Source organism: Chanos chanos, chromosome 13, assembly GCF_902362185.1.
Source record: "Chanos chanos chromosome 13, fChaCha1.1, whole genome shotgun sequence".
NCBI classification, from domain to species: Eukaryota; Metazoa; Chordata; class Actinopteri; order Gonorynchiformes; family Chanidae; genus Chanos; species Chanos chanos.
Window position 1 is genome coordinate 2,985,001 of NC_044507.1, and position 10,000 is coordinate 2,995,000.

Consider the following 10,000-nt stretch of genomic DNA (forward strand, 5'->3'; position numbering starts at 1 on the left):
TTTCCAGCGGAGTCTGAGCCGTGTTACTGATGCGTAAATACTTCTTCAGAGAACGCTTTCACACAGCACAAATGAATGCATTTATTTTTGCACATTTGGAGATATAATTCTTCATACACACCATGTGTTCCTGATTATGTTTCTCTGGGTGCGTGTACGTGTGTGTGTGTGTATATGTGTGTGTGTGTGTGTGTTTTACACAGCAACCATAGTCCTGAATGAGCTGAACTGGACGGAGGCCCTGGAGGACGTCTTTAAGAAGAACAGGGAGGAGGATGACACGCTGCTCTGGCAGGTGTTTGGCAGTGCCACTGGACTGGCCCGTTACTACCCAGGTGTGTGTGTGTGTGTGTGTGTGCCGGCGCATGTGCGTGCAGGTGCACGTCTGTGTGTGTGTGTGTGTGTGTGTAATAAACAAACAAAAGCATATGATACAAAACAATAAATTGATGTTACACATTGCATGAACACTTTTTTCTTTTGTCTATATTTTGAAGCCATGGTGTTCATTTGCAGCTGTCTCATTAGTTGATCCAGCTGATGAACATTTTCACGAAGTCATTAAGTTATTCTTATTATTCATATATGACTTTCTAAGGCACTTAGAGGTTAAAGGTCAAACATGTGCTCACCGCCCCCACTATTTCTAGCTATGGCTGTGTCTGAAATGGCATACTGCATACTACTCGCACACTGATCTTGACGTAAAAGTAGTAAGTAGTATGCGGTACGTGAAAAATAAAAATTTTGCAGTACACGACAGTTACCCGGATGATGTGCTACTCTGGTGAAAATTTGCAGTATACAACCGGAGCTCACTTCATCTGGTACTGCATCCCATGAAGCAACGCGGTGATTTTCAACTGTCAAAAAATTCAAAAAACGTGGCGGACAGCGGCAGAAGCGGCTTCATAATTGTTTTCATAATTGCGTACCATACTGTGTACTAGCGTGTGGAGTAGTATGCAGTACACAGTGTATACTGGGCCAGTATGCCAGTATGCAGTATGCAGTACACAGTGTATACTGGGCCAGTATGCAGTATGCAGTACACAGTGTATACTGGGCCAGTATGCAGTATGCAGTACACAGTGTATGCTGGGCCAGTATGCAGTATGCAGTACACAGTATGCAGTACACAGTATGCAGTACACAGTGTATACTGGGCGAGTATGCAGTATGCAGTACACAGTGTATACTGGGCCAGTATGCAGTGTGCAGTACACAGTGTGTACTGGGCCAGTATGCAGTATGCAGTACACAGTGTATACTGGGCCAGTATGCAGTATGCAGTACACAGTGTATACTGGGCCAGTATGCAGTGTGCAGTACACAGTGTATACTGGGCCAGTATGCAGTATGCAGTACACAGTGTATACTGGGCCAGTATGCAGTATGCAGTACACAGTGTATACTGGGCGAGTATGCAGTATGCAGTACACTGGTATGCCATTTCGGACACAGCCACACACTCTCTCTGTGTAACAATGAGAATAGGTTGGACCTTTTCAGTCCTTTCTTTGCTGTCAGGACCAAATGTTTTCATTTGGTTTTTTTGTCTGTCTCTAATTGGTAAACACAACACGTGATCCTGTCTGAAATTACATTGGCATTTCAATCTAAAATTATTATGAGAAATACGCCAAGGGCTGTGCTCTCAGCGTTTGGTTTAGCCTTGCCGTCTTAACGATGACGGAGGAGGGAGGTAATGAAGCACACTGTTCATTTTCATTAAACCACATGCACTAGAATCTAACCCCACTTTCAAAAGTTTACACAGAAATGGTTTATTAATAAATGTGTGTAGGCTAAACTGATGGAACAAGAGGAAAGTTTAAATTTGAATGTGTGTGTGTGTGTGTGTGTATGTGTGTGTGTGCATGTGTGTGTGTGTGCGTGCGTGCGTGCGTGCGTGTGTGCGTGCGTGCGTGCGTGCGTGGGTGTGTGTGTGTGTGTGTGTGTGTATCTCACTGCAGGGTATGATCAATATGTGCTGTCACAAATGTCTCAAGAAATTACAGTCTTCACGTTCTTTGACATGTCTCACACACACACACACACACACACACACTCACACACACACACACACACACACACACACGCAGGGTGTGTGGTGGCATGATCAGTAATTTTCAAGTATAGCACTCTGTTAATTTTCTTACTGAAACCAAACTCATCAAATCCCAGTTTTTGTGTATTGGGGAAAAAAGAAATTCTTTCATGCTTTAGTTTACTGGGCCAGCTCTCACCTTCCCTCCCCTCTCCCCGTGAGTGCAGCGTGCTGATGACTATTCATGTCTCAGTGTGTCTCATGGTGTGTTTCTGACGTCAGACTGATTCTGGAGAAAGGCAAGTGTTGATTGCATCCTAAGTAAACAGAGTGCAAAGTGAGATCTCACTCTCTGTAAACTAACCCTGGGAAATGACAACATGCGTTTCTGCTTTAGTGCATTTTCCACGAGTCCGTCAGTGAATATAGTGAATAGTGAATCCGCTGTACTTCCCATTACCATTATTATTATTATTATTATTATTATTATTATTATTATTATTATTATTATTATCATTATTATTAACATTATTATTAACATTATTATTATTATTATTATTATTATTATTATTATTATTATTATTATTATTATTATTAAAGTTACTTCTGTTGTTACAGTACTGTATTACTACAGTGATGCTGTTGCAACGCTGGCACTGTATCACTACTGTTTCTGTTACATTGTTACATTGTGTTACATTGTGACTGTAGTATTACTGCCATTTCAGACACAGCCACACTCTCTCTCTGTGTAACAATGAGAATAGGTACATTGTGACTGTAGTGTTACTGCAGTGTTACATTGTTACATTGTGTTACATTGTGACTGTAGTGTTACTGCAGTGTTACATTGTTACATTGTGTTACATTGTGCTGTATTGTGTCACTCTTCTCACTGTTACATTGAGCTTATGTTACCATGTTATACTTCATTGGAACCTCTCTCTCTCTCTCTCTCTCTCTCTCTCTCTCTCTCTCTCTCTCTCTCTCTTCTCCCCAGCTTCTCCATGGATGAATGCCAGGAAGTCACCCAGTAAAATAGACCTGTATGACGTGCGACGCCGACCATGGTACAAACCTCCTCCACTCTTTTTCTTTTAAATCAGTGTCTCTCAACAAATCCTCACACACTTACAGTCCCTTCTGATTGTCCTCCACATTCGTACTGTAAGAGATTTGCCCCTTTTGTTTGTTTGTTTGTTTGTTTGTTTTGTTTTTTGCGTTTGGAACAGTTTCCTGATAATGCTTGTTAATAGGTGCTATGATTTATTTTGTGTGTTTTTTTTAAGAAACAGGTTGTGTTTTTGTCTTTTAAATGGCATGCTTGTCACTGTCTGAGAATGAATGGTTATGATGGAATATGTTTATATAGGTATATTCAGGGAGCGGCCTCTCCAAAGGACATGCTCATTCTGGTGGATGCGTGAGTAGATTTCATATCGCCCGTCATCAAATGAATCCTTTTTCTGTCTACAGAAGACGCCATAACTGTCACAATAAGACACATCAGACACATTCTAGTCAAGGACATGTGTACACCAGTGCTGTCAGGGACCAAGTGTCTCTTGACTGTGTGTGTGTGTGTGCTAGAGTATAAAGGAGGAGGATATGTCGTGTGTTACATGTGTGTAATCTGTGTTTTGCTGTCTGCTGTAGGAGAATATGTTGTGTGTTTAATCTGTGTAATCTGTGTTTTGCTGTCTGCTGTAGGAGAATATGTCGTGTGTTACATGTGTGTAATCTGTGTTTTGCTGTCTGCTGTAGGAGAATATGTTGTGTGTTTAATCTGTGTAATCTGTGTTTTGCGGTCTGCTGTAGGAGTGGAAGTGTGTCCGGATTAACACTGAAACTCATCAGAACTTCAGTCAGTGAGATGCTGGAGACGCTGTCTGATGATGACTATGTCAATGTGGTTCATGTGAGTAGTACACACTCTTAGTGTATGTGTATGTGTGTGTCTGTGGATCTGTGTGTCTGTCTGTGTGTGTTGCTGTTAAGGTGTGTGTGTGTGTGTGTGTGTGTGTGTGTGTGTGTGTGTGTGTGTAGTGTGTGTGTGTGTGTGTGTGTGTGTGTGTGTAGTGTGTGTGTGTGTGTGTGTGAGGGACGGCAAGGCAGTAATGAAATATGGATCTGGTTGTAGCTGCCGCCTGAAAACAGACCTCTGATGAAAAGCCTGAATGGGAAGTGTGTGTGTGTGTGTGTGTGTGTGTGTGTGTGTGTGTCTGTGTGTGTGTGTGTGTGGAGCTGAATTGAAAGTGGGAGAGTGAAAGAGAGAAACCAGCTGTGAAAGACAGAGGACAAAGGAACGGACTATAGCTATCACTCTTTTCACCAGCATTTCTCCTCTTCTTTTCTCACGTCTCCCATCCATCCATCCATCCATCCATCCATCCATCCATCTCTCTCTCTCTCTCTCCCGTGGCCGCATCATTAATATGTGTGAGACAGCATGGAGACCTTTTATTTTAACTGTCCCTACTCCATCCTGAGTCTCCATTCTCACACACGCAGTCCTGTCACACAGCTCTGATCCAGCCTCTTACATCCTACCCTGCCTCCTGCTCGGATCATGGATGTGTTTATTTGTATTCAACTTTTGTTTGTTTACTGCCTTTTTTTTTTTTTATTGTTGTGCACTTCGATTAGCTGGGTCTCACTTGAATAGTTTTTGGGAGAGTGTTATCTGATTTTTTGTAAGTTGGTGTTGGTTTTTTTTTTTTTTTTTGACAAGGATTTGAAAATATCTGTTTGGCATCAGTGCTTCACTGCACTGATAACGGATTAACTTCCTCAGATCTGAGAGCATGCTCCGCTTCACTTCATGTGTGTGTGTGTGTGTGTGTGTGTGTCTGCATGTGTGTGTGTGTGTGTGTGTGTGTGTGTGTGATAAGGTGTTGAGTGGTTGTATATGATAAAGGCTGTGCTTTGGGGTAAGACACAGGCATGTTGCCGATGGTTACATCAGAAAAGGGCAGTAGCGTGGGTGGGGCAGATGTTGGTATGGAGAACATAGAGTGTCTGACCTCATCCAACACCTCCCCTTTATCATCGATCAGCCAGACTGCACCTGAATCCTCACATTCTCTCTGCTCCCCTAGACATATTACACACATCTGTACAGTTAGAATTCAAATGGTATATGTAGACATGTATGTATGACGTATTCAGTCAGTGTCAGTCAGTGATTCACTCACTTATTGATTCAATGACTCACTCTCTCACCGATTTAATATCTGATTTACTGATTCATACACATGGTTCATTTGCTCACTGATTCTCCAACTCTCTCACTCTCGCTCACTCACTCTCTCACTCACTTGCTTGCTCACTCACTCACTCACTCACTCACTCACTCACTCACTCACTCGCTCACTCATTCACTCATTCACTCACTCACTCACTCACTCACTTACTGACGATGTCTCTTGCACATTCACTCATTTATTCACTAATTCTTTTACTAATTCCCTTACCCAATGACTCACTCACCTACCGATTGACTCCCCGATTCAGTCCCTCACTGGTTGACTCATTCACTCACTGATTCAGTCACTCACTAGTTGACTCATTGATTCACTGATTCAGTGCCTCACTGCTGACAGGCTGGTTCATTAAGTCAGGTCATATTTCATGCATACTAATGATAACTCAGACGCACAACCTTAGGTCGCTTCAGATGACATTTACATTTAGACACACTGATATGCTGGACAAACACACTGCTCAGCAAATTCCACTGTGTATGTGTGTGTGTGTGGGTAAGAGTGTGTGTCAGCGTGTGTGTGTGTGTGTGTGTGCGTGTTTGTGTGTGTGTGTGTGTATGGAGAGTGTGTTTGTCATTGTCCTCCCTGGGTCACGCTGAGGGACCCTGAACGTTTTCGTTGGCATTTGAAAATGCAGCGTGTGGCTTTGAAAAGGCTTAGGTCTGGCTAACCCTACTCACATATCTCAGGCCCTAAGACTGATCTGTGAGATAACTGTCATTTCTGCCCTCAGTCTGATGGTCCCAGTGCGTAGTCATTAGGCGTAGAGAGTTCCAGAGTTAACGACAGCCTGATAAAATGATGAGAAATAAATATGTCAGCCTTAATGCATAGGGACAGCATTTTAGCTGTGTGCATATGTACGTGCGTGTGTGTGTGTGTGCGTGCGTGTGTGTGTGTGTGTGTGCGCACATGTGAATTTGCGTGTGTGTGTGTGTGTGTTTACGTGTGTGTGTGTGTTTGTGTGTGTGTGTGTGTGTGTGTGTGTGTGTGTGTGTGTGTGTGTGTGTGTGTGTGCATGTGTGTGTGTGCGCGCACATATGTGTGTGTGTGTGTGTGCTCTATTTATAAGCCCATGTCAGCAGGGAATGGTGAGTCATAGGGGGAAATGAATGGAGATGAGAGACAATGTCAATGAAACATTCACTCAACGCTGAACAAACGTTTCAGTCCATGACTCATCACATCTAGCTCATTCACCATTGGCTGTCCCAGTCAAACCAATTCATTCACATGCAAATCACTAAGACCGGGGACTCCCAACCTAAATTCATAATGTTCTACCTACTCATCCATCTGTAAATTACACTAGCCTTTCATTAGTCACATTACTGAGAGAGAGAGAGAGAGAGAGAGAGAGAGAGAGGGAGAAATGTATATCCACACACTTTTTTAATGAATATTAAATTTAAATGAATTTTAATGTGTGTGTGCGTGTGCATGTGCGTGTGTGTTCCAGTTCAACACTCAGGTGAATAACACAGCCTGTTTTGAGCACCTAGTCCAGGCCAATGTTCGTAACAAAAAGATCCTGAAAGATGCCGTATTGAACATCTCTGCTAAAGGCATCACCAACTACACCAAGGGATTTGAGTTTGCCTTCAATCAACTCTTCGACGTACGTATGTGTATGTGTGTCTTTGTGCGTGTGTGTGTTTCTTTATTACCCTTTAGATTAATAGCTGCTGAATTACTGAAACCCTTCAATGAGAAATTCTTAAGTGTTTATTAAGTGTTTATATTTGCATGTCACTGAATTCAGTGCTGAGCTGTAATTTCTACAGCATTAACCGCATGCTGCCCTCTGCTGGTCACCAGCTGTAAGCACACTGAGTTTTGACGTTTTTCATTGTTTTTTAGCCAAATGTGACCACAGCAAACTGCAACAAAATCATCATGCTGTTCACTGATGGAGGAGAGGAGAGGGCCCAGCAGATCTTCAACACATACAACGCTGAAAAAAAGGTGAGGAGTGAGAGTGAGAGAGAGAGAGAGTGAGAGAAAGAGAGAGAGAGACTCAGAGAAGAACAGAAATTGAAGTGAGACTAAGTGTATTTAAATGTCCGAGAGATGTGTTAAACAACATGTATTTGAATAGAAGTGAAAAGAATATTTGATCATTTTTTTTAAACAAAATTTCAGAGCAGTGTTAACGCAAACACGAAAAAACCAAAGACTCAAAATGTCATACTAGGATCGCTGCAGATTTACTGTGGTCTGCTAATGAGTGGATTTCCATATCTACTGCCGATGAGATATCCTAACATGTTTCTATGGTAACCGCCATGGGACTGTACTAAAACAAAATGATAGTGACCTGTGTGAAACCCGCAGAGCAAGAGCTGAAAAAAGTCAAACTGTTTTCATATTACCACACCTTTAAGAGCTTGAGTGACAATGTGAGACACTCAGGCTTAGTTACAGTTTGTGCACTCATTAAAAGAGTCAGGTTAACGTGAATAAAAGGGAAATATGTAATGCTGAGCGTTACCAGTAGATGCTGACCTCTGGACTCTGGTCCACCCATCCCAGGACAGGATAACTCAAGCCTGTTCCTGCAGATTTTCAACTTCGCTGCTGTTTAACCTCAACTCACAGTCATAGGCTGAGACATATGTGTGTACTCTTCAGCCAATCACAAAGCACAGGGTTTGGTTTATATACAGACCAGCAGTGCTGTGGACCTCCAGGGCCAGGTTTTAGGGGCGCTGTTCCCTGGTGTTTCTTCCCTGAACACAACTGCTGCGATGAAAGAGGCTGATTGGTTGACTGACCTCTCCGTGCTGTGTGTGCTTGTGACCGTAGGTGCGTGTTTTCACCTTCTCAGTGGGTCAGCACAACTATGACACGGGTCCTATTCAGTGGATGGCCTGCAAGAATAAAGGTTTGATACACTCTCGTTTCAGCGTGTGTGTGTGTGTGTCTTGATATGTAATCTGTATATGATGTAGAATAATTTTGTTGCTAAAGATACTTTCCTGTAGAATACTGTTACAGTGACTTTCAGTAATGTACTGAAAATTGAATGTTTCTTCCATCTAGTGGCAGAGATTATGAACTGCAAATTATTCATTATTTTTCAGGAAGACATTTTTCTTATCACTGTTTTTTATAGGAAGATCATGTTTTTTTTTTGAGTTATGTGAACCCTTTTGAAAACTGGAAATCTAATATTCAATAGCTTTATTTTTTCTGCAGGATACTTTTATGAAATTCCTTCCATTGGCGCTATTCGTATAAACACTCAGGTAAACATGCTGGCTTGTTGTAAATGTGTTTACCATGGATCTGGTGATGAAAGCTGGAAGATGTATGTCTTGTTTATTGTTGGTGTTGTTGTTGTTTAGGAGTATTTGGATGTTCTGGGGAGACCCATGGTACTGGGGCAGGCCAAACAAGTTCAGTGGACTAACGTGTATTTGGACGCCCTGGTATGACATCCTCTGTCTCACACGGAGAACACATTAAGTCCTGTTTGTTTGTGTGTTTAGAAAAACGGGATAGAAGCAGTCTAAATCCTTAGCTGATGTTGTCAGTGACATACTGACTGACAGAGGCCTGTTTAGTCTAAACGGCAGTGTTAGGCTGATCAGAGAAAAGAATGGCTCTGTGAGTGTTTAGACAACTTTCACTGCTTCTCTTATGATGTATGTCCAACTTCATATCATATGACACAGAGACATGTGAAATATTTAGATGTTAACACACTGTTTACATGTTAGTGTTTGTATTGTGTTAAGAAAAATGCTTGCGTTATGGTTCTGTTTATTACTTATGGTCTGAGCTGATTGTTGTTTAAGAGGTGTGTGTGTGTGTGTGTGTGTGTGTGTCTGCTCTGGTCTCAGGGCTTGGGTCTGGTCATCACAGGAACTCTGCCTGTCTTCAATAAAACCGCCTCCAAAGAAGATGGCTCTCAAAACCAGGTCTGACAGTGAACATTTGATCATCAGTCTCACAGACAAACCCTAACCCTGTTTCTAACCCTACAGCCCAATTTATACGACTGCGTCGAATCTAAGCAGAGCCTACGCCGTAGCCTGACGCGCACCTGCCCAGAAATGTAACTACGTGTTGTTGTGCCGCGTGTGGAAGCAGACCACAGCAACTGTGATTGGTCCGCTTGGTAGCACCGCCCTCCTTCTGCCCAATCGGTTCAAGGGTCGTACACACCATCTCCTCCGACGTCTTCTCTCTTTTCTGTGTTGCATTAATTTCAGTAAAAGTAACTGCTGTTCAGTATTTATTAGCTCCAGCTCCAACTCAGTTTCAGTCGCCATTGAAAATTTTCAGCAAAATGGCGACCTGAATGCTTGTTATTTTGAGAGCTCCGTTTGTTTGTCCCCCAAAGTTTAGAAACTAGCCCTTCTTTTGAACGCGAAACTTGTTTTACAGATGTTGCTGTGCAAGGACTTAATTCCGACTTTTCATTTAACATTATTCCATCGTTTGTAATGCAGGAAGAAATCAACACAGTGGCATAGAAATCCCACCGCAAACTAGCGTTTTGGCGATGTAATTACAGAGCGACGCAGACACACCAACGCAGAAGTATAAATGCTCACAGCGGCGTAGACTCGTGTAGGCTATGGCGTAGGCTCCGCGTAGAGCCTACACAGAAGTATAAATCAACCTTAACCCCTGACCCTAATCTCTCAGGTGTATTCCAATGACATCTCCAGTGTCCGTC

The 10,000-nt window shown here is 42.5% G+C and overlaps 1 protein-coding gene across 1 annotated transcript in view; it reads left to right on the plus strand.

Annotated features, from left to right (window-relative positions):
• LOC115826601 (voltage-dependent calcium channel subunit alpha-2/delta-1) overlaps positions 1 to 10,000 on the plus strand; it is a 76,245-nt gene that overhangs the window by 32,315 nt on the left and 33,930 nt on the right. The window contains exons 7-16 of the mRNA XM_030790480.1: positions 204 to 335; positions 3,051 to 3,120; positions 3,423 to 3,473; positions 3,869 to 3,968; positions 6,773 to 6,931; positions 7,174 to 7,278; positions 8,119 to 8,197; positions 8,512 to 8,561; positions 8,661 to 8,744; positions 9,159 to 9,236. Coding sequence (XP_030646340.1) covers positions 204 to 335; positions 3,051 to 3,120; positions 3,423 to 3,473; positions 3,869 to 3,968; positions 6,773 to 6,931; positions 7,174 to 7,278; positions 8,119 to 8,197; positions 8,512 to 8,561; positions 8,661 to 8,744; positions 9,159 to 9,236 — 908 coding nt within the window. The remainder of the gene's footprint in view (positions 1 to 203; positions 336 to 3,050; positions 3,121 to 3,422; positions 3,474 to 3,868; positions 3,969 to 6,772; positions 6,932 to 7,173; positions 7,279 to 8,118; positions 8,198 to 8,511; positions 8,562 to 8,660; positions 8,745 to 9,158; positions 9,237 to 10,000) is intronic.